Source organism: Cricetulus griseus, chromosome 7, assembly GCF_003668045.3.
Source record: "Cricetulus griseus strain 17A/GY chromosome 7, alternate assembly CriGri-PICRH-1.0, whole genome shotgun sequence".
Classification (NCBI taxonomy): domain Eukaryota; kingdom Metazoa; phylum Chordata; class Mammalia; order Rodentia; family Cricetidae; genus Cricetulus; species Cricetulus griseus.
Genome location: NC_048600.1, coordinates 92,370,751 through 92,394,944, shown reverse-complemented (window position 1 = coordinate 92,394,944; position 24,194 = coordinate 92,370,751). Strand labels below are relative to the sequence as shown.

The 24,194-nt window shown below is 49.8% G+C and overlaps 1 protein-coding gene across 3 annotated transcripts; it reads left to right on the top strand.

The window, feature by feature from the left end:
* The first annotated feature begins 654 nt into the window (after window positions 1-654).
* Window positions 655-22,292, top strand: Lgals9 (galectin 9). Of its 3 annotated transcripts, XM_027426554.2 has the most exons (11): window positions 655-818; window positions 8,445-8,533; window positions 13,139-13,340; window positions 14,963-15,073; window positions 16,715-16,810; window positions 18,515-18,544; window positions 19,102-19,152; window positions 19,993-20,034; window positions 20,986-21,074; window positions 21,224-21,386; window positions 21,735-22,292. In XM_027426554.2, exons 1-11 carry the CDS (start codon window positions 780-782, stop codon window positions 21,879-21,881), a joined length of 1,059 nt encoding a protein of 352 aa, XP_027282355.1. In that variant the 5' UTR covers window positions 655-779; the 3' UTR covers window positions 21,882-22,292. The 3 variants fall into 3 exon arrangements, with proteins under 3 accessions (XP_027282355.1, XP_027282356.1, XP_027282357.1); XM_027426555.2 differs by lacking the exon at window positions 16,715-16,810; XM_027426556.2 differs by lacking the exons at window positions 16,715-16,810; window positions 18,515-18,544.
* The last annotated feature ends 1,902 nt before the right edge of the window (window positions 22,293-24,194 follow it).

Here is a 24,194-nt window from a genome sequence, read left to right as displayed (position 1 = left end):
TTTGAAAACTATTTCAAGTATTTCCTTGGGTCTTCTTCCTTGCCACTTGGGATATTCCACTGTATCAGTTACTTTTCCTCTTCTCGCCCCAAAACAGAGGAAAGGAGGAGAGAGACAAGAAAGAAAAGAGAACAAACATAAACTCACAGGCAGATGGAACTGATGCTCCCAGGGCAGCCCCCAAATCCCACATTAACAATCACAGTGGTGATGTTTTTCTTGCAAAATAGTTCTTCCTGCATTGTTAAGCTTTTACACAAGGGAGAAATACTTCTGCCCGTAAGAGTTGAGCAACCTTGCTCAGGCTCCTTAGACCTTCTCAGCATCACTTTCCCTGCACATACAATGGGCTGAGTAGGACGTTCCCACGGCTCCCCGCACGCACACAGGCAAAGTGAAGCCTGAGCTTTGCTGCATGTGGTGATGAAAGGCTCAGAAGCACAGGCACATCCTCTGGCCAAGGCTGTCGAGAAACATCACTTTGAAGCTTCAGAAACCGATGTGACTGGCTCTCTGGCTGAGCACAGGAGAGGGGAGGGCAAAGTGTCAGAGCAGGGAGCACTCAGTATCTTCCCCGACTCCCCCCCTTGCCCCTGACTTTTTTTTTCTCCAGACACTTCCTGCAGCCGCCGACTCCTGGCTCCTCCCCTTGAGTAAGAGCCAAGGGGCTTTGGTTTCTGTTTCCTCTCCCAGTCCCGCCCTGCGCCCTGCGCCCTGCGCCCTGCGCAGAGGTCTGTCAGCGAGTGAGGAAGAGAGTGGTGATTCCCGAGAGAGGAGAGATGGCTTTCTTCAACACCCAAGCTCCCTACGTGAACCCGGTGAGTTGTGGGGTGCAGAGAAAGTTTCTCTGGATCTCTGAGGAGACAACTGAGTGGCGTAGGTAGTGGTGGGGTGTCCCCGCAGGCAACACGTGAGGGCAGACACACCAGACAGGGTCACCTGATTGATGCAGCTCTGTTAGGCTCACCGTGTCTCTGGGGACCCCAGGGTTCCACTCACCACGGTCATGTGGTTGACTAACATATGCCGGTTCCACGCTGCCTAGTAGAATCTAGAAAAGAAATAGTTTATGTGGAGATGAAGATGGGCTTCCAGGGGCCGGGCAGGTACCAGACAACGAAAGACACTTAAGGTACTTTCTTTAGAGAGGATCTCTGTTCAGTCATTTACAAACCAGGAGACTTCACTCTCATGGTACTTTCTCCTCTCTGGGTCTCAGTTACCACATCTGTAAAATGGAAATAATACTTGAGTCCGTCTGGGTAAGGAGAAAGCAGTTAGTACATGTGGGTGTTAAACAGCATGCCAAATACAGTAGGTGTTTTGGAAGTGGAAGCTGGGGGCAGCTGGGAAGCTGTCCCACTGAGGTGTCTGCGCTCTGAGGACCATGTCAGAACCTACCCAACAACATTCCCAGAAAGTGTGTGGAAGGGCAAGGAGGTCCTTCAGTGTGCTGTGCTGAGGGCTGCCTTGTGCTCCTGTTTTTGCTGTCTGCAGGTAGCCTTGTTTACACACTAGGAAGTTAGACAGCCCCATGGTGTGTGGAGAGACTGAGGCTTTGATAGGTTGGGGGTCTTGCCACATGTCCTCAGGTGGTAAGTGACAGTGAGTGAACGTGCTTTGATTTATTCCCCAAAAGGGGGGGGGTGCTCCTAGGGAGATGGCAGTGAAAACAGAAGTGAGTGCTACCAGGGCGGTGCTCCCAGGGGCCTTCTGCACTGTGCCCACTGTATGCAGGGCAGGAGACAGCAGGTTTCTGTGGGTGAGCTGTCTGCCAGGACCTAGCAGCAGAGCTTACTCTAGCATAGGCGCTGGGCTTTGCCTGGGGTTCCTGGAAGTTGCCAGCGTCCCCAGCCACACTGTCCAGGCTTCTGACTTGGGACCTGCACTGGAAGGTAGCTGGAAGGGGCTGTCCAGTGCCTCTGTGGGACCTTCAAGAGCAGAATGTGACAGAAAGGGCATGATATTCCGTTCTAGTTTCCCATCAGATGGGGCTAACATTTTCAAAATGTGGCAACTGTGTCCTATGTGGATTTAGAAGGCAGACTCTTCAAGGCTAGGGAGGCTGGGGCAAGAGGGCCTCCATGAACTTTTGGTCTGCCTGAACTGCACAATGGGTTCAAGGTTAGGCTGGGCTACACTACACAATGAAACCTTTTTTTTTTTTTTTTAGAAAAACAAACAAACAAACAAGATGAAAGATGAAGCAATATTTTCAAATATAGAGGGAAACCCTCCCACAGAGAAGGAATAGGTTGAGCAGGTTCTGGTGGCCATGTGCAGTTCTATGTCCCCACAGCACTGGGATCACATTTCCACCTGGCTCCTCTCACTCAGTGACCCACTGACTTCTGCAGCTGTGGCCCACATGTCTACTGAAGTGCTGGCGGCTATGAAAGCCATGCGACTTCTGGCCTGCAGAGGAATAGATTGTCATAGCCTGAGGGCACTCCTCTGAGGGCCCAGGGAAAGATGGAGCTGGTCAGGGTGGCCCCCTTGTGTGACCCTGGTGAACCAGGGGCCAAGGACCTGTATGTGCTTCTCACAAGGGGAAGCCTCTGGCTGAGTCACCTATGGCTGGGAACATGAGTACTAGTGTTCAAATCCCAGGCTTGATGTTAAGCAGCTGTGCAGCTTTGGGCAAGTTACATGAGTTTTCACATTTCCATCTCCTCATCCACAAAAGCACTAAAACCCAGGCTGCTGGGATGCTTTAGGGAAGTGACACTGACGGTTTAATGACAGCCAGTGGCAGGGTCTTTGAACTTCCGAAACAGCTGGGCCTTTTGGTTTGAGAGCATACCAAACTGGTATTCTCATCACTGGTGCTGGACTGTGTGCTGGGTGGACCACAGAGCTGTCCACCCTCTGGCAGTGAGCTCTGCTTTCTGCACATCCCAACAGGAAATTGAAGCAAAAGGCTCTAGCCTCAGAGTGGAAGACAGGCCTGCTCAGGGAGGGTAATATTCGTCTTAGGGCAAACATTTGCGCAGTCAGAGCCCCTCTAGACCAGGGACTTCCAGTTTCCATCATCTGTCTCATCTTCTCAGGAATGCTTTCCTCAGGAATGCCTCAGGCTGTGGTTGGTGCCACTAACCCCAGGAGGGACTGTGGCATACATAAATAAGTGACTTGCCCCGGGGGCCAGGACTAGCACAGGGAGATGGGAGCATAACTACTGAGAAAAAGAAAACAGCAACTACAATACCTGGTCCTCTCCAGTAACAGCAGGGATCAAATGCAGGTCCCATTATTGCCTGCTAAGGTCCCTCACTGACTCACTGAAGCTCTGAATTCCACAGTAACCTGGGTCCCCAGGTTTAACTCAACACCTTGTTGGGGGGGAGGGGGACGGGGACAGAAGTCTCAAAACCAAGTTCTGGGGTTGTGATTTAGGGTTGCCCGCTCATCACGTGCAAGGCCCTTGGGTTAATGCCTAACAACAAACATGCCCCCAACCCCAGCGGCAGCAGCTCACACTTCTTGTAGACCAGGCTGGTCTCAGACTCATAGAGATCCACCTGCCTCTGCCTCCCGAGTGCTGGGATTAAAGGCGTGCACCACCAATGCACAGCTCTCACACTTCTTTTAAACAACACCATTTATTTATTTGTTTGTTTGTTTATTATGTGTATGTGTGACATAGGTCAGAGGACAACCCCCTGGGGAGTCAGTCTTACCAGTCCATCATACAGGTCCTGAGGGCCGAACTCAGGTCATCAGGCTTGGTAGCACTTTCATCCACTGGTCCATTCTACCAGATCAGGCCTCTTTTTTGTTACATATATTTCAGAGCCTGACCCCCTGACCTCCCTCTTATAAGGATAGTGGTTATTATGTAGGGCCTGGCTGGGTAGTTCAGCAATCTCCCCACGTCCAGAGACTTCAGCACACCCGCAGAATCATTTCTGACATTAAGTCAACATATTCCCAGGTTCCGGGCCATATCTGAGGGTAAGGGTGAGTGAGGTGTGCCACTCAGACCTTCCCTGCAGCCTCTCCTGCCATTCGGAGTCTTGGAGAATTTCTCCAGAGATAGCTTATCTACAAGTCAGCAACTGAGTACAGACAGACAGATGCCCCTCCCACTTCCTACACAGATGACCTCACTCTGGCCCAGTTGCCACTGAGCCTGGTGACCTGACTTCGGTCCTGGGAACCCACACGGTGGAAGGAGAGAACTGACTCCTGCAGGCTCTGACCTCCATGACCACACAGGACGAAGGAATGAATGCAGATGGGGTCACTCCACATCTTTGCTCAGAGCCCCCACCGCCATCCTTTCTACACCGAGTGCCTCACACTGCAAACGACGTGATTTATTTGACACTTTCCTTTTAGGAGACTTTTAGATTCTTTCCGGTCTTTTGTAATCTAGGCTGAGACGTGAACAACTTTACTTGTAAGATCCACTCATGTTAGAATAATGTTTCAGAATTTGGGGACACCACTTAGGATATTGAAATCTAAGCTGGGGATGGTGGCACACACCAGCCATCCCAACAATCAGAGGTTGAGGCAGGAGATCCAAGGTCAGCTTCAGCTACAATTGGCCTGGCCTACAGGAGATTGAAAGACACTGACATCTCACAAAGCTGTTTTGGTAAAATTCATACTTCAGGGAGCAACCTGTGCTGCCCTGCCCCTATGACCTGTGTCCATCCTCCCTCTGCTGTAGCACAAATAATAAAAACCCAGAGGTAGATATTGGAGTTCACGCTGAAGAGCAGAAAATCAAAGCAGCCGGCACTAGCTCTTACCTCTATCTCCCTCAGGCTGAAAGGGCTGTTCTGTCCTTAGTGTGGCTGGAGAATAAATCTCTGAGACTGACTACTGAATGCCCCGCTCCTATCTTATATACCTTTCTGAGCTGGGATTAAAGGTCTGGGATCCCAAGTGCTGGGATCTCCTTTGTGTGAGCTCTTTTTCTTTAGATTCTCTCTCTCTCTCTCTCTCTCTCTCTCTCTCTCTCTCTCTCTCTCTCTCTGTGTGTGTGTGTGTGTGTGTATGCCACATGTGTTAGGTGCCTCAGGAGGCCAGAGGAAGGTATCAGGTCCTCTGGCACTGGAGTTAGAAGTGAGCTGCCTGACATGGATTCTGGGATCTGCATTTGTATCCTCTAGAAGAGCAGGCTGTGCTCTTATTCCTGCAACCCCCAGGATGAGTAAGTACCCTTACAATCATCTTGTGTCAGGCTAGGGATGCTTCTCTAGCAAATATGAGACCTTCAGTTTAATCCCTAGCCTCGTAGAAGCAAGACAACAACAAAACATTTATTTCCTGCCATGCCAGTGTATAATTCCCTCAGGCTGACTGTTCTCCAAATACCTCAGGTGGGGATGAGGGTGTGAACAGAAAAGAACTCAGACACAGGCAAACTGTGATTTGTTCCAGGTTACTAAAGCATTCAGTGACAGAGCCAACATGACATGTGAGAAGACATCTCCCCAAAATGATGACATTGGGGCTTGTCTGAATGAGACTACACATCTAGGGGGCCATCACAGGCTTCCATATGTTCTGGGTGGCCTGACAGCTCAAAGATGAAGGCCAGAAAACAGAGACAGTTAGGTAAAGGAGGAGAACTTGGCTGGAGTGTTGGTTAGCTATAGACAGGAGCTGACACACACATTTCTCTTTTTTGGGGGGGGGGGGTTTGAGGCAGGGTTTCTCTGTGGCTTTGGAGGCTGTCCTGGAACTAGCTCTTGTAGACCAGGCTGGTCTCAAACTCACAGAGATCCACCTACCTCTGCCTCCCAAGTGCTGGGACTAAAGGTGTGCACCACCAATGCCCGGTGGCACACATTTCTGACAATCAAATTCCTTAATAACACCAGCTATTAACAGCAGGAGAAGCTGGGACATGGTGGAGCTCCAACAGCAACATAGAACAAAGAACAGCAAGTCACAGGTCAACGGAAGTTCTGATCTTAGATGGGAGGGTGAACTAAGGGCGGAGTCATTGGGTTTAGAGGGAGGAGTTTAAGTTTAGAGGGAAGAGGTTTCTGAGCTTATTGTTGAGGGGGTCTCTTTGCTTAGGAGGGAAGAGTCCCTGAGTTTAGCAGATTATTGAAGATGCTGGATAGGCCGTAAATCTGTGTCTAGGAAGCCGACCCTGTAGTCCCATCCATCTGCCTTGAAAACTGACACATACTAAAAGTTTAGCATGTAAGGTAGGATGTAAGTCGTGGCAGATCCCACTACCGACTCAGCATTTGTGGTCTAGTAGCTAGTGGGTTGAATTGGGTGGGTGGGTGTTTTCTGTTGGGCTCTTGGGCAATAACTTAATTTAAGCCTGCAAAGAAGTGTCATAAATGGCTGGCCATCCCAAGACCTGTCTTGCTTGCTCTCTTATACCTTCCCCTTCTTTCCTTTCCAATCTCAGGTTATTTCAAAACAACACCAGTCATATTTCACTGAAATCATTCTCTCATGTGTCTCTACAAGACAGGTTGTATTTTTAACTAATTAATTAATTTTGAACTCAGATCCCCTTGCATCCACTTTCCAAGTGCTGAGATCATACGTGTGTGAAAACACACCTGACAAGAATTCTTATTCGTATGTGAGGAGTTCCCAAAACCCCAGAATTAGAACATAAAGTCATCCCATTGCCCAGATTTCTGTGTTCTTGGGAGAGCTTGGCAGCTCCACAACCTGTGGTTGGTGTTTCCAAGTCCTTGGCATCTTATCCAAAGAATTCAAACTAAGGGGCTCACAGGGATTTGCAAAGGAAGCAATGCAGCTTTATCTGAAGCAGTGCTTCAGGTTAGAATGGGAGCCGCTCCAAACTGACGGCGGGCCAGCTGTTGCTCAGGGCTCCCTTTTGCAGGTTACTAAGGGGCGTGGTTGAAGCGGTTTTCTGCTTTGATGGACAGCCCAGTTCGTATATGCATTAGTCCCACCGTGCACACCCCTTCCCTCATGCAGAGGCACAGGCTAATAAATGGGAGACTCCCTTTCACTGTTTCGCCTTACTGCACACATCCCCAAAACCAGTTCAGGCTGAACGAATCCCTCTCTTTTTCCTTCCTGGATGCACTGGGGATGCATTTGAATAGGAACTCTCTAATTTTGATGGTTACCAGGGAAACTTACATTATTGTTCAGATGTGGGAGTAGTCCAACCTGATGCAGGCTTCAGAGGCTTCTGGGGTTTCTAGCTGCACTGTTAGGAGAGGGGTGTACGTGCAGAGTGCAAGCAGGCGGAGGAACTAGGCTGCAAGGAAAGTGCTAAAAAGGGTCGGGGTGTGCACAACCCCAAACCATATATGGTCCCGGGGGTGCTCAAACTGTCTCTTGTGTTTGTCTGCTTCATTCCCTCAGCACTGTGCGTGGATGACAACCATTCGTTAGAGCTGAGTGGACAGTGCCCTGCTAAATAAACAGTGTAAGGCCGTCTCTGTCCCAGTCCCTATCACCTCCTACTGTGCCTTACCTGGCCACTTCACTGAACTCCATCACCTTCCTGACTACTAGAGCGTTTAATTTTTATAGGTGTTAGAAAGGCCATTAAAAGTGGGAATTAGCTGACAGACAGACCCTGCAGGTGGCAGAGCCATGCTTGGTGTACAAGTCATCGGTTTGAGAATTGGGCTCTGAGAGCACAAGGCAAGGCAGGTGGAGGCAGAGGGGTTGTGAAGAAGCAAGTGGGGAGGTAGTTTCTATCCCTATTTACAAATGGAGAAACTGAGGCAAACAGAGACTAAGTTTTGGAAGGCCACACAGATACTGAGCAGTGCGAGGGTCAAACCTGGAATCCTCCTGACTCTAACACAGTGTGACAGTGGGACCCAGTGCTCCTTTAGGACACTTTAGGGAGATCAGGATGGACTCCTGGCAGCGCCTGAGATGGAGGGAACACTGGGGCTCAAAGGCTTCTGGGGCAAGCATGAACAGGAGCCATGCTGCCAGGAACGAAGCTGCCTCCACCAACCCACAGTTAGCCTCTTGGCTGCCGTGGTTACATGGTAGTAAGAGGGGCTTCCTCTCTCTCAGTCCTCTCCTAGGAGGAAATGGTTTGCTGTTCAAAACAGAACGGTAGGTCTCTTTAGTATTCTGGACTTCTGAGTTAGAACCCTGAGGTCTTTCGGGGAACTTGGTTTGGGGCTAGCAGCCCTCACCACCATTCTAGTTCCTTTCCTTCTAGGTCATTTGCATGCTGTTTCCTTCTGGTAGGTTCCACAGCTGTTACTTCCTTCAGACTGTGGAAGGAAGTGACTTGAGGTCTACTGCCAGTCATGCCTCAGAAACCTGGCAAACTTCTGGTATTCTCTGAATGTCTGTAATTAACAGGATTGGGCCTGCTTCTGTGAGGGACCCTAAGATCTGTGCTGCTGGGATTCCAGCTCCTAGGTGGCCATGCCCCCCAGCTCTAACTGGGTCCTGCCACACCAGGCAAGTGACAGCCAGCCAACTGATATCTCTCCATTTCCTCTCTTCAGCCCATCCCGTTTTCTGGAATAATCCATGGAGGACTGCAAGAGGGACTTCAGATCACCATCCACGGGACCGTCCACGCCTCTGCAAATAAGTATGTGGATGACACTTGTCTTGGGGTTTTATTGCTGTGAAGAGATACCATGACCACAGCAACTCGTATAAAAGGAAACATTTAATTGGGACTGGCTTACAGTTCCAGAGGCTTAGGCCATCATTGTCATGACAGGAAGCATGGCAGTGTGCAAGCAGACATGGTGCTGGAGAAGAGCTGAGGGTTCTATATCTTGATCTAGGCAGCAGAAGGAGACTGTGCCACACTGGGTGTAGCTCAAGCATATAAGACCTCAAAGCCCACCCCACAGTGACACACTTCCCCCAACAAAGCCACACCTCCTAATAGTGCCACTCCCTATGAACCAAGCATCCACACACATGAGTCTGTGGGGACCATACCTATCCAAACCACCACAATACTGATGTTAATCTCTAGCCTCAGCAACCATGGAGGGGCAGGCTATGGAGGGCTGGCCCTTCTCACACCGCCTGTCATCCTGGCACCGTTGACAGACTCTGTAGACTCCTGGGCCCTGAGCACTCTGTTCCCAGGGAGCTCACATCCAGAGGAGAGTAGTAGCATGGTCAGAGCAGCTGGCCACAGCATACACTCTTGACACTGTGACATGGTGTTGCAAAAAGAGAAGTTTCATTAGTTCCCACAGCAGCTTTAAATAGTTTTCTTTTTTTTTTTTTAAAGATTTTATTTATTATGTATACAACATTCTGCTTCCATGTATATCTGCACACCAGAAGAGGGCACCAGGTCTCATAACAGATGGTTGTGAGCCACCATGTGGTTGCTGGGAATTGAACTCAGGACCTCTGGAAGAGCAGTCAGTGCTCTTAACCTCTGAGCCATCTCTCCAGCCCCAATGGTTTTCTTTATAGGTGTGTGTGTGTGTGTGTGTGTGTGTGTGTGTGTGTGTGTGTGTGTATGTGTGGTGTGTGTGTGGATGCCAGAGGAGGCCAGAGGGCATCAGATCCCCCTGGAGCTGGAGTTATCATAAGTTATGAGCCACCTGATGGGGATGCAGAAAACTGAGTTAGTGTCCTCTGGAAGTGCAGGAAGTGTTCTTAACCCCTGAGCTGTCTCTCCAGTTCCAGCCCTATCCAGTCCTAGGAATCCAAGCATGGGAGAGGTTGATGCAGGAAGATCAGAAGTTCAAAGTGACAGAGGCAGGCAGGTCTCTGAGTTCCAGGACAGCCAGAGCTGCATAGTGATACCCTTTCTTAAAAACAAAGCAAACAAGTTCTACATAAGGAATTTAAGACTAACCTGGAATACACGCTATCCTATCTTTAAAAAAGCAAGCCCCTGGTGGGTTTATAAACTCAGCTCCTGGAAGGGCTGAGACAGGAGGATCTCAAGTTCAAGGCCTTTCTGTGCAACTTACCAAGACTGTCTCAAAATCAAAAAAACAAAACAAACAAACAAAAAACAACCCACAGGTGTGGTGGCACATAATCATAATATCAGACCCAGGAGGCAGAAGCAGGGGGATTAGGAGTTCAAGTTCACTCTCAGCGACACAGCAAGTTCGAGGCCAGGCTGAGTTACTTGAAACCTGTCTCAAAAAAGTACTAAGTCTTCGATGTCAGGATCCTGTGTCTGCTCAAGCCTCCCAAATACACGTCCACGTGGGATAATGCCTGGTTTAAGGCCACAGTAGCTTCTTGTAGGTCCTGGGGTGGGGTGACTGCTCTGTGTGAGCATAGAGAGATACCAGTTAGTAGCTAAGCGGGCACCAGCCACTTCAGGAGTTCAGGGAAGGCTGGGCTGTGCAGCACCTATGAGAAGAACCTCAGACTTGAACTTGGATCTTGTATCTGAGCTGGCTGTGACACGGAGAGGCAGGGCAAACACTGATGGCTCTTCTTTTGTGAGCCCGCCTCTCTGGAAGTTTCTGTGATTTTAGTTGATCCTCTTGGAACCCCAGCCGTACTCCAAAAGTGGTTTTGGGAGAGGCTTCCTCCCAGGAACAAGACAGAAATGGGAGTTTTCCACTGTTGGTGAAAAGGAGAACTTACCACATTAGTGTGGGTCAAGGGTCATATCAAGCGACACTGTGGAGCTGGGATCAGAGCCTATGCTTGCCTTCCATAGCTCATGTCTCCCAAACACTCCAGCACTCTGCGAAGACCAGATTTGGTCGTGAAGGTTTTTCATGCCTGGAGAACAATTTCACATGACTTTGAAAATTTTTAAAATTACACGTGTGTGTGTGTGTACTCATTCTTGCCATGGCATATGTGTGGATGTCAAAGGACAATTTCCAAGAGTTCTTTTCTGATGTCATGAGGATCTCAGGGATCGAACCCAGGTGGTCGGGCTTGGCAGCATGTGTCTTTACCTGCTGAGTCATCTCACCTGTTCTAAATTTGTTCTTTCTTTCCCCCACTGAGCAGGTTCTGGGCTGGCTCCCAACAGCATCAGCTTCCTAACACTGTCCACTTGTGCAAATGACTTTCCTGGGGAACATTTTTCTTTAATAGTACTTTTCAATTTTTATTTTATGTGTCTGAGTGTTTTGCCGGCATGTATGTCTGTGTATATATTACATGTGTGCCTGTTGTCCACAAAGGTCAAAAGAGACCTTTGCTTCCTCTGGGGCTGGAGTTACAGATGGTTGTGAGTCACCATGTGGTTACTGGGAAGCAAGAGCAGCAAGTGTTCTTAACCTCTGAGCCATCTCCCCAGTCCCTAGTGGGCAGCATTCTGAACATCCAATCTCTAAGACATTATTCTTTTTTATTTCGCTTTTAATTTTTGAAATGTTCTTGTTAGTATGTTACTTGGGACATTTCCGTGCACGTGTATAATGTATTTTGATCATGTGCACTCCCATTACCCTCCCTTATTCACTCCCACTCCTCTTGAACCCCTTACCTTTCCCAGCTAGCCCCCCCCCTATTCCGTGTATGTGTGTGTGACCCAGTGGGCTTCATAAAGGTTGCTTCATGAGCATGCGTGAAAGCATGTTTGCAGGAACACGGGCATTTGGCTAATGTGGCTACACCCCTGAAAGAAATACTTCTTGCTTCCCCCATCTACTATTAACTGCCTGAAAATCCCCAGGGAAGGGTGAGGGGCCCCTCCCGCTGCAGACACAGTGCTGTAGTCTGACTCAGTCTTAGGTGGATCTTACGCAGGTAACCATAGCTGCTCTGAGTTCAGGAGTGAAGTGGCCATGTTACACCTGCTGTGTTCCGAGCAGCCCAGCACTTCCCTGGATGCTGATGTGTAGCTGTCACTTTTTCTGCAGTGGCCACCGCCCATTGCAAAAAGAGGCTTCTCTGCCCAAAGCTGACAACAGTATTGATCTATAGACACAAACAATTATGTAGAGGTGTTTTTATATGCATGTTGTGTCCATTTAGCAAAACAGTGGTATTAGCTTCCCCACTAGAGCCTAAGACCTTGCAGCCACAGACTATTATCCAGGTCTCCAGTATCAGATGTGAATTCCTATCTCAAATTTAATCAGAAAGTAGTTGGTACCACAATAACAGACTTGCCACTATTGACCAGTGGGTACATTGTCTCAGTTAGGGTTTCTATTGCTGTGAAGAGACACTATGACCCCCGGCAACCTTATAAAAGACAGCATTTAATGCAGGCCGGCTTACCGTTTCAGAGTTTAGTCTATTATCATCATGGGAGGGAACATGGCAGCACGCAGGCAGACACGGTGCTGGCAAAGGAGCTGAGAATTCTGTCTTGATCCACAGGAAGCAGGAGACTGTGTGCCATATTGGGTGTATCTTGAGCATAGGAGACCTCAAAGCCCGCCCCCTTAGTGACACACTTCCTCCAACAAGGCCACACCTCCTGATAGGCTAAGCATTCAAACATATGAGTCCGTGGGGACCATTCCTACCACCACATACATCTTGCCTGGCCAGATGGAAGTTGTATGAGTTTGTCTCTCTCTCTGTTGCTGTGATAAAGCACTCCAACCAAAAGCAACTTGGGGAGGAAAGGAGCCAAGGAGGAGCTGATGCAGAGACCCCAGAGGGATGCCCTTACTGGCTTGCTTCCTGCTTCCTCTGCTACCTTTATGTTTTTAATGTAGCCCCAGCCCACCTGCCCAGATATGCACCACCTACAGTTGGTGGGGCCCTCCTCCATCAACCAACAACCAAGAAAAACCACCCCATAGACATGCCCATAGGTCAACCCTTGGAGGCAATTCACTGGTGGAGGATACCCCTTCCCAGATACATCAACAACTAAAATCAACTATGACAATGGTGCTGCACACAGGGTACACAGCTGAGTAAGATGGTTGGTGACAATTCCCCAGAAGCCTGCGTAGCACCATCTGAGTGCTAAGTGACAACTACCAGGTCCAACCCAGGTCCAGTGTGGTTTCTCTATGTCTGTGACCAGTGGCTGGGGCAAAAAGATGTGTGTGTTTTATTGTTGTTGTTGCTGTTAATGTTGTCATTTTTCCTTACTAACTGTCTACTTAACTTTTTAAGAAAAGAAGGCAGGAAGGGCAAAATGCAGTAACTACACAGAATACATTAGGTCTAAGTTAGATGAACCTAAGCATGCTAACAGACAAAGCAGTCCGAGGCGGTTCTGTCCAAGCCCGGCAGTAAGCCATGCTCCAGGAGGGTCTTTTCTCTGCCTTAGGATTACTGTGAACTTTCAGACTGGCCTCAATGAAAACGACATTGCCTTTCACTTCAATCCCCGGTTTGAAGATGGAGGGTATGTGGTCTGTAACACAAAGCAGAAAGGAAACTGGGGGCCTGAGGAGAGGAAGATGCAGATGCCCTTCCAGAAGGGGAGGCCCTTTGAACTTACCTTCCTGGTGCAGAGGTCAGAGTTCAAGGTGAGTGGGGAATCCCACCCCCCAAGCCTGCCCCCTGGGTGGACCACATTTTAGCAGCCACATTCGTTGAGACCAGGCCCCAGCCTAGCCACTGCACACGGGTGACCTTTGCTCTTTGCCTTACACACTCCAGCCTGTATCTACAGATGCAGCTCTTGCTTTTATGCCTCAGAAAATAAGACCCCAATCTGTCACCATGTTGTTTTTAGGCCTCATGTGTCTAAAAAGAAAAAAAAAGAAGCCCCCAAATCTCTGTATTTATTCTTAGATCACTTCATATACAAATGGAATATATTTTGAGCGCACACACTCCCTATTCTCCCCTCTCTCTCCTTCCACTCCCTCCCTAACCTTTGTCCTCCTTAACCCCCTCCTGCTTTTATGTCTCTTTTCCCCTCAATAACCCACTGGGTTTTATTAGAGTTGCGTTCTATGCATGGGTGTGGGGTTGTTTGCTGGATTATGGCAACAACATTGAAAAGATAGGACTCTCCCCACCCCACCCCCTGTATCAACTGTCAGTCAAAAACTCAAGAGGGGTGGGGCCTCATGTGCAGATAGCCTCACTTATCCCAAAGTCCAAGTTAGCTCCATTCCTCCACTGCAGGTCCCTAGTAAAGGCTACTTTTTGTGGTGCTGGGGATCAGACCTAGCCTCCTTCATTCTAGGCAAGTGCTCTGCCACTGAGCTACACCCCAGTCTTAACATGGATCTACTGACAACATTGCTTTATCCTCTCTTTAGGCTAAAAGGCAATGTCTTTACAAGAGGAACTGGGCTGGGGTGGGATGAGTGTATTCACTCCTGAGCTTGTCTGTGTGACACACTGGGGTTCTTGTGTGCTCCAAGCACATTCTGAGCTTGACTGTCCTGTGCTGCTCTTGAGCATCCTAGCACACCCAGACACTATCCCAGGTGACGGCTGGGATATAGTTCACCTGGTAGGGTGCCTGCCTAGCATGCACAAAGCTCTGGATGAACTGGGCATGGTGGTCCAACCTGAAATCCCAGCATTTGGGTGATGGAAGCAGAAAGATCAGGAGTTCAAGGTCATCCTTAGCTACATAACAAGTTTGAGGCTAGCCTGAGCTACACAAGACCCTTTTCCAACAATATCAATTAAAAAAAATTAACTGACGTGAACGAAGTTTGAAAAGATAAACCTGGGGACTGGAGAGATAAGAGCACTTGGCTGCTCTTGTAGAGATCCAGAGTTCAGTTCCCTACACCCACATGGCAGCTCACAACCATCTGCAATCCAGTTCTAGGGGATTACACACCCTCTTCTGGCACCACAGTGCATGTGGTGTGCATGAAATACTCTCAGGCAAAACATCTACACACATAAAATAAAATAGCTCCAAAAAACCTCTAAAAAGGAATGATAAGCCTGGAGTACTAGGTGAACGGTGGTCAGACTGAAGGCCAGCCAGAAACAGGAGCCAAGTGGACAATGGGTCTAAGTGCAGTGACTCATACATTCTGTCCTTGGCACCCCACTGAAGATGATGTCCCTGCCTGGGAAGACTGGGCTTGAGAAATGAGTTCAGATCTTCATTTCTGAATGTACAGCTCTGGTGTGGCCTGGGCCAGCACACCCCCACAGCAGCTCTCTTCTGCAGGTGATGGTGAACAAGAACTTCTTTGTGCAGTACTCACACCGTGTACCCTACCACCTCGTGGACACCATTGCTGTCTCGGGCTCCTTGCAGCTGTCCTTCATCACCTTCCAGGTCAGGAGCGGCTGGCACCGGTCCCAGGGTTGAAGGACCATGACCGGCTTGGCTTTTGCTCACTCAACAGGGTACCAGCAAGTGTCTTCCCCAGGTGGCTTTGGGGCTGTACTGGTTCCCTGGTTTGGTGTCTGTCTGCCTGTTGTCTGTCCCTCTGTCCCTCTGTCCCTCTTGGTGTTGCTTTCTCTGCAATGAACAATCTGCCTTGGTCTCCAAGATGACAAAGCTACTCCTTCCCTGCAACTGTCTATTGCTACATGATCAGGGAGTTCAAGCAGGGGTTGCGCTTTGGGAATCAAATGGAATCCAAATCAGAGGGCACAGCATGATGCTTGGAGCCCAGACTGGGTTTGACCTCAGTATTAAAAACAGAAAAAAAGAAAGGAAGGAAGGAAGGAAGGAAGGAAGGAAGGAAGGAAGGAAGGAAGGAAGGAAAAAGAGAACCAAAGCCAAAACAAACACCAAAAACTTTTTGTTTAAGATTTTATTTATTTATTATGTATACAGCATTCTGCTTACACATCAGAAGAGGGCACCAGATCTCATAAAGGATGGCTGTGAGCCACCGTGTGGTAGCTGGGAATTGAACTCAGGACCTCTGGAAGAGCAGTCAGTGCTCTTAACCTCTGCGCCATCTCTCCAGCCCCCCAAAAACTTTTTTGTGTGAATTTTTTATTGTAGTTTGTGTCAGAATCTTACTTTGTAGCCCAGGCTGGCCTCTAACTTATGGCCCTTCTGCCTCGGCCTCTTGAATGCTGGGATTATAGACACATGTTACCGGGCTCATCTCTGAAAACAAATTATTTTATTTATTTATTTTCAGACAGTGCCTCACTATATAGCCATGGCTGGCCTTGAACTTGCGTCAATCCTTCTGCCTCAGACTCCACAGTGCTGTGATTACTGGTGTGTAACACCAGGGTCAGTTCTGAAAATTTACTATACAGCTTGGGCTGGCTTTGAATTCTGTGTAATCCAGATTGGCTCTACCTTGTGATTCCCCCAGCCTCAGCCTCTTCAGTGCTTGGGATTACAGGAATGTAAGACCGCATTCAGCTGTGTTTTTTTAAAAAAATGAGACAGGGTCTCTTGATGCAGTTTAGTTGTTCTTGAGCTTGTTATGTAGACCAGACTGGCCTCAAACTCACAGAGCTCCACCTGCCTCTGCCTCCCAAGTGCTGGGAATAAAGGCGTGCGCCACCACCCAGCTTGTTTTAAAATTCTTAATGTGTTGCCGAGATCTGAAAGTCTAGCTGGACGTACTGGCTCAGACCTATAATTCCAACAGCAGAGAGGTTAGGAGTTCAAGATCATCCTCATCCTCTCTTACCTAGTGAGTTTAGGGCTAGCCTGAGCTACATGAGACCCTGTCACAAAAATACCAAACACAGTCAATATGTAGAGATACTCATGTGAAAAACTGGAGAGCCAGGGTATGCTGGGCCTCTTTCCCTCTGACCTTGTGCTCACATCCCCGTTTCTGTTTCTGATCCTCTCCCTACAGGGGCAGGAGCAAGAGGCAGGGAGTAAAGAGACACCGGGGATCTGGTTCACTCATTCTACAGGAGCCAGCCCTGCCTGCCCTGGCTTTGGCCCCTGCCTCTTGTTTCCTGTCATCCAGACATGCTTTTGTTTTAACAGAGCTCCCCTGCAGTCCCTGTCCAGCCTGTCTTCTCCACAGTGCAATTCTCTCAGCCCATCCAGTTCCCACGGAACCCCAGGGGGCACAAACCAAAAGTGAGTTAAGTGTTCGGGCCCTGGAGGTTCATCAGTAGCAAAAAGATAGAGCCTAGAGGCAGGTCCAACCAACAAGCTATCCCCGGCCTTCAGGCCCCATCCCATCCACAAACGCTACATTCACTTTGCTGTTCCCCCACACACCACCATCTCTCCCTCCCCAAAGCCACTGTGTGGGTCCAAGCTGTGGTAACTGCTCACATACATCACCGATGGCTTGTTTTCCTTTCACCCCCTCCAAACCCACCACTGCACAGTGGTCTCAGCCCACACACTCCATCTGAGACTCTCCCATTGTCAAAATCTTTAGGGTTGGGTCACAGAGTCTTTCTGAACAGCGCCCAAAGCTTGGTGGATACCTATAGTCCTAATACTTTGGGGGCAGAGTCTGGAAGAATCAGAAGTTCAAGATGACCTTTAGCCTGGACTATGTGACACCCTGTCCCCCCCCCAAAAAAAAACACAACAAAACAAAAATAATGAATAAGCACGAGCTCAAATTCCCTCACAAGACATAACAGGACGCTCCCTCGTCTGGCCCGCTCACTACCTCTGCTCAGCCATGCCACCCCCGTCCCCCACCTCCCCACCCCACCCCTGCTCACTCTGGCCACCTCTCTTTTGCATAGGCCATCCACCTGGCCCCTGGCAAACTAATAATTTTACTGTAATTCTTTGTTTAAATGGCACTCAAGAGTTATCTCTAACCCACCCCATGTCACTGTGAACTTTGTCCTTGTCTGTGCTGGGTTAGGTCACAACATCTTTCCTATGTGTATTTGTCATGCCACTCACCTTCCCCATGCCCAGGAGCCCCTGGAAAACCAGCAGCATGATCTGTTAGCTCATTTGTGTATTTCTAGCCCCTCACCAGGTGCTGGCATGCAATAGGGACTGAGTACATGATGATTTTATTATTATTATTAATTATTATTTTGCACAGCCAGGGAGAACAGTAAGCAAATGAAGGAGGGAGAGGTCTGCTGGGGTAGGGGTGGGCCGGGGGCAGGGAGGAAAAGCCAGCAGCTAGCTCTCTCTGTTGGTCATTCAGGCAGTTGGGGATAGGGGAAAGGGTGTCATAGTCACTAGCCTTTCTGTGGTTCTTGATGGTGCAGGCAGGGACCCGCCTTCTGCCACACTAACTTTAGGACTGGCAGAGAGCACCTGGAAGCCTTTGCAGGGCAGCCCCGGTGTTGACCCTGGCCTGGGGAGGATATAGGATGTGGTGGATACAATACTACCAAGCTGGGTTCTATTTGCAACTTCTCACTCCCTCGCTCACTCGCCACCTGTGCTAGCCTGGACAAGTTGCTTAACCTTCATGAGCCTTGGAGCTCCCCAGAGGGATGGAGTGAAGGATGCTGGCCTCCGGTGGAAAGCACTGGAACTGAGCACTGAATGCTAAGTTTCACCTCACAGGCGAAAGGGGAGCTCGGGGTGGTGCTCTTGCCTCTGGGGGCCCAGAGAAGCAACATGGTCTGGCAGGAAGCCAGAGGACAGTCTCCCTCCCTTAACCCTGACACCCTGTGCACATGAGGGTGAGAATTTGGGTGCAACAGGCTCAGAAAGGAGGTGATCATCGTGACTAGGAAGGTACAGCTGACCACAAGAACCACACCTAGAGTTTGAAGTCACCTCTCACCCCACATGGCTCCAGAGATAACATCTCTCTTTTTCACCCCCCTCTATCCTTTGCTGCTTCAGAGCGTTCGGCCTGTCCACCAGGCACCTGTGGTAAGTCACTTGATCCTTTTATGTTTTAGAACCTCTTCATTAGGGCTCTTGTTGTGGGTTAAACCTGTACCTCCCTCATGAGGGCAGACAACGCGATACACACTCCCCACCCACCAGGCCTTAGCGATGTTGGCGGGAAGGGGTTGCAGGTGTGCTTGGCTGGCTCTGATCAAATAGAAAACAAATTCTGTTGGTGGAGAGCTTGCCCAGCACTGGCAAAGCCCCTGTCTGATACTCAGTGCTTCACAAACAACACACTGTGGTGCTCAGGGGCAGTTGTAATGCCAGCACTGGAGAGGCAGAAATAGGGCAGAAAATCTGAATGGGTTTGTTTGCCACACATTCACCTCTCCCTCCTGCAAATCAAGGCTGGTGAGGTGGAACTCTAGTGGTAATCCTTCTTCCCCTCCAGGAGAGGGGAGGCCGTGGTGAATGACCTCCCTGGTTACAGGTCAAGGTTCAGGCTTAAGGGTGGATGTCAAGTAGCGCCCTCTGGTGGCAGGTAGTTGTCTTCACAATGGTGAGAGCGCTGGTTAAGACCCATTTCTTTTTCCCAGGCTCAAACTGTCATCCACACAGTTCACACCGCCCCTGGACCAATGCTTCCTGTAAGTCTAAAATGTTTTGGTTATCTCACAGCCCCACTGCTTTCCTTTAATCAAAACCAGAATTTCCTAGAGTCGCAAAGTTGGAACCAAAGTGCATAGGAAAGAAGATGGAGAAAGCTGGGGACGGGCCCTGTGCTAGGAAGATGACAGGGCTCTCCTGGGGACAGCCCAGGTTCAGAGGAGTAGGTCTGGCAGACACACTGGGCCAGGCTGGAGTGTGGTGGTCCAAGCCTCTGGCTTGCTTACTAACTAAGGTGAAGCCCATGCCAAGGCACTACTGATGGCCTGTTCCGGACCGATGTCTTCAGGACTGTGAACGGAGCCAGCCGTACAGTCCCGGGTCCGATTCTGAGTGGAGGTGTGTGGACTAGAGAAGTTTAATTACTCAACGACGCTAATGATGAGACAGGAAACACCATATCATCTCAGGAGGGCTCCCAGCTGATGCTGAGAAGTCCATTTAAATAGCCCTCCAAGGGCAGGGACAGCACCAGGAAGCATGTATTATAATGTATATAGCTAACATCAAGTGATTCTATTGATTCAAGAATTACCTAAACAATTCTTGGTCACGTAGGCAGAGTCCTCAGCCCAGGCATGGGCCTACGCAATCTCCTTCCCCCAGAATAGTGCAGGTGGGGAACCCCAAGTTGGTGGGGCTGCATGGGGAGTGGCTGAAGGGCAGGTGACCATAATTGACTCCAGGAAAACAGCAGGGAGTTTCAGAAATGCTGGTGTGAGAGGGGGGATGGAGGTCTCAAGGGCTGGATGCTGAGGTCCCCCTGGAGTGTGTGTCGCTTGTATGCATATAAATCTATGGAATCCCCATCTCTCCCACAGACTCCTGGAATCCAGCCCGTGGTATACCCCACTACAGTCTATGTAAGTGGTTTCCTACAGAGAGCCTGAGCTGTGGCTTGTGTTAGGCAGGGTGAGAGATGAAGGACAGCTTTGGGGGGGGGGGAGGTGGGGAGGACAATCCTCTGGCTTGCGTGATCAATGAAGGTTCCTGCATCCAGGCGAACAGTTAAAACTACCCATGGAAATTAGTAGACCGCTGAATAGAGCTTTCAGCTTTAAAATGGTACCTTCAGCATGAGCAAACTGTAATCTGCCTTAGTTACTTTTCTGTTGATGTGATAAACACCATGACCAAGGCAACTTATAGAACAAAGTTTAATTTGGGGCTTAAGAGTTCATGGTTAGCAGGGCAGGGAACATGGCAGCAGACAGGCAGGCATTGTACTGGAGCAGTAGCTGAGAGCTCACATTTTGTAGGAGGGAGTGGGGGAGAGGGGGAGAGAGAGAGAGAGAGAGAGAGAGAGAGAGAGACAGAGAGAGACAGAGAGAGACAGAGAGAGAGACAGAGACAGAGAGAGAGAGAGAGACAGAGAGAGAGAGAGAGAGAGAGAGAGAGAGAGAGAGAGAGAGATTGTGACTGGTGCAGGTCATTTGAAACCTCAAAGCTTATCTCCAGTGATACATTTTCTCCAACAAGACCACACCTCCCAATCCTTCCCAAACAGTTCCACCAACGGGGGCCAAGTATTCAAATATATGAGCGTCTGGGGGTGGGCATTCTCATTCAAACCACAATACCCCAACAAGTCATTTGTGCCCTACCAAGACCCCCCCCTCACCCCCCCCCCCGGGATAGTTGAAATGTATTTTGGGAGACAAAAGAGGTTTTCTTTAGATATTTAATGAACCAAGTATAGGACCCTGAGATCCTTCCAGAAGACGCAGCACTCTCAGGCGTGACTTCAGAGTCTGCAGCCCTTGTGTTGAGTCCTTGCTGAAGCACTCCAGCTGCTGTTTTCATCCTCCCAACAGCCTGCACCTTTCCTCACCTCCATCCCAAACGGGCTTTACCCATCCAAGTCCATCATCATAGCAGGCATTGTCCTGCCCAATGCTAAGAGGTAAGACAGGCCCCCAGGCTCTTGGGGCAACTGAGGCTCTCGGTGTTGTTCTGGCCAACCTCTGGCTCTGAGCCACCTGGGGGTGATGGGTAGGGGCTGAGCCCAGAGCTCAGTGGTCAGACAGGGTCTGTGTGCACTGGCCATGCCAGGTTCCACATCAACCTTCGCTCTGGGATGGATGTCGCTTTTCACCTGAATCCCCGTTTCAATGAGAATGTTGTAGTACGAAACACCCAGATCAACAACACCTGGGGGCCCGAGGAACGAAATCTGGTTGGAAAAATGCCCTTCAGTTGCGGCCAGAGCTTCTCAGTAAGATGCTGGGGTGCAAGAGGAGGGTGCATGGGTCTGTGGTGGGATGGGGCAGACACCTGGGATACGAGGGCTGCACCACAAAGAAGGGAGAAAGTCATCGTAAGGAATGGACCAGCACTTATCCCTGTATGGAAGGTGTGCAGGGTGGTAACAACACGCTAGGCTTGGGAACAGCCTATGCTAATGTACTAGGCAAAGAGAACACTCACGTTTGGCGAAGGGCAAACCATTCAGTTTGGCTAGAGGCCAGGTTTTAGGCTTGCTCCCTAGGAAGGAGGGTTGGGGGAGGGAGACACAAGCCTGGGTTCCAGAGTGCCCTGCAAATGTTGTGGCATCTCTCGCCAGGTGTGGATCCTGTGTGAAAGTCACTGCTTCAAGGTTTCCGTGGATGGGCAACACCTGTGTGATTACGTCCACCGTCTGAAGCACTTGCCAGGCATCAACAATCTAGAAGTGGCAGGTGATGTCCAGCTGACCCACGTACAGGCATAGGCAAGGCCCCTGGCCTAGAAAGGAGGGCTGGGGCACCCTATCTGTGTCTTGTCACCTCTTGTTAGCCTCAGTCCTGGCTCCCCAAATCCCACCATCATGAGTGCCTCAGGGACAGGAGTTCTGGAAGGGGAAACTCTCAGTTCACTCCCCTCCACAAAGTGGGCATCCTGGGCTATGTGACATATGGCTTTCAGCCCACAGTCCCATTGTTCTCAAGCTATACTTCGAGAAGTAACCTCCTTGGGTCTGCCCAGTACTTTTCTGGCCCATTCCCTTTATCCCTTCACCCCACAGCAGGAAGGCCACCCTGATGTCATCTCACTGACCTCCAACTGACCAGAATGTCCCCATCAGTTCTTCCCTATTCTTTCCCAGTGCCCATAAAATAAATAATACTTGTTTGCACACACATGTGAGATGGCTATGGCTCAGTTATTGAATGGGTCTGGAGACATTCTGGAACCTACTAAATGGAATGGGGGGAGGCAGGCAGGTGCTCACACCTGCTCACAGGGGTCCCTCCTCCCAAACCCCACAAGGTGTTGGAGTAAGTGGGTAGGGCCCAGGGTCTATGATTGGAATGCTGGCCTCTGTGTAAACAACCTCAGGCCCCTGAGGTGGGGAGAGGCTGGGCAGAGGCTGTGGAAGCCTGGGCAGCTGTGCTGGGTGGGAGGAGAGGCATTGGGGTCAGTGGGAGTTGATTTGCAATGGACTTCCCAGCAGCAGGGGTTGGGATGGGGACCTGACCCATGAGGGATTCCTGCACCCTACTAACTCATCGAGGCCCCCCATAACCTTTGAGACCTCAGACCAGCAACATCGGGATCCTTCTCAGACCTACTGATGTGTGTGTGTGTGTGTGTGTGTGTGTGTGTGTGTGTGTGTGTGTGTGTGTGTTGTGTACATGTTTCTGTGTGCATGCAAGAGAGTAAGAATGTGTGCACGTTTGTGGAGGCCAGAGACCAATTCTGAGTTTCTTCTTTTTATTTTTTTTCTTCCTGAGATAGGGTTTCTCTGTAGCACTGGCTGTCCTGAAACTCATTCTGTAGACTAGGCAGGCCTCGAACTCACAGAGATCTGACTGCCTCTGCCTCCCAAGTGCTGGAATTAAAGGTGTGTGCTGCTACCACATGTGGCCTGAGTGTCTTCCTTAATTTCTGTCCACCTTATCTTTTGAGACTGGGTCTGTCGCTGAGCCCAAATTTCACCGATTAACTAGGCCCGTGGCCAGTGAGCTCCAGAGGTCTGCCTGTCTCTACCTTCCCAGGGTTGGGATGACAGGACACACCTAGCTTAGTTTATGTGAGTGCTGGGGATCTAAACATATGACAGATATTTTTCTAACGGAGCCATCTCCCCAGGCCCCAGTCTCCAGTCTGCCTTTTAACAAGATTCCCAGGTGACTTGGGACAACTGAGTCTGTGAGAAACACACTGCTTACATGCGTCACTGCCAGGGGTGGGGGGCTTTCACGGTCAATGAGAGACTGGTGGGCTCCTTTCTCCTGCTTCTTCTGCTCCATCTGACACAGCTGTGGGAGGGGCCGAGGAACGCTAGGAGGACCCCCCAGCTCAGCTCCGTCCTGGTACAGGGCAGGGGACGGCAGTGCCGCTCGCTGTCTGGTAAGGAGCTCTGCTGGCTGGTGCAAGCAGGAGCTCACAGCCTGGCAGGTAGGTGAGGCTGTGTTCATGCCATGGCTTCACATGCAGAGAAGAACATCACCTATTTTGCCAAGGTGCTAGATCATGGCTGGCTAAAGTAAACAGGTCATGGAACGCAACCAACACTTTTTCTTCTTTAGATGGTCTCGGTTTCACTATGCAGCTGAGGATGACTTTAAATCCTCACTTCCTCAGTGCTGGGATTGCAAGTGTGTATGCCACCACGCCGGAGGTTATACGTGCTGGGGACCAAACCCACAGCTTTGTGTATGCTGGGTTAGCAATCTGCCAACTGAGCTACATCCACAGCCCCCAAGCATATCATTTTTAAAGATGGGGTGAGGGTCAAGGTCCTCAGGAAACCTCTGCCGCTATGAAGAGCTCCAGGGCTCACCATGACCTGCAGACGGTGCCTTGCGTGTGAAGCACAGCTCCAGAACCTGTCTGGGATGCCTCACCATGACCAAAGGGGACCTGGTTAGCATGCTCCCTCATGCGAGCATCGTTTGTCCAGGCTGTGGTGCCTACCAACCCTAACCCATACATTACTTGAGAATGCTTTCACTATAAAACTCAATCACACACAGGGTGGTTAAAATAAAATGCATTTCATAATCAATGTTTTCATCAAGAAATTATACAGGGAAGGCCC

Bases quoted from the DNA above. Each gene is read 5' to 3' on its own strand.
- Lgals9 (XM_027426554.2), top strand. From the start codon at position 780: ATGGCTTTCTTCAACACCCAAGCTCCCTACGTGAACCCG. The intron at 15,074-16,714 runs GTCAGGAGCGGC...TTGTTTTAACAG, and splicing joins TGTCCTTCATCACCTTCCAG to AGCTCCCCTGCAGTCCCTGT. The intron at 19,153-19,992 runs GTAAGTCTAAAA...TCTCTCCCACAG, and splicing joins CCCCTGGACCAATGCTTCCT to ACTCCTGGAATCCAGCCCGT.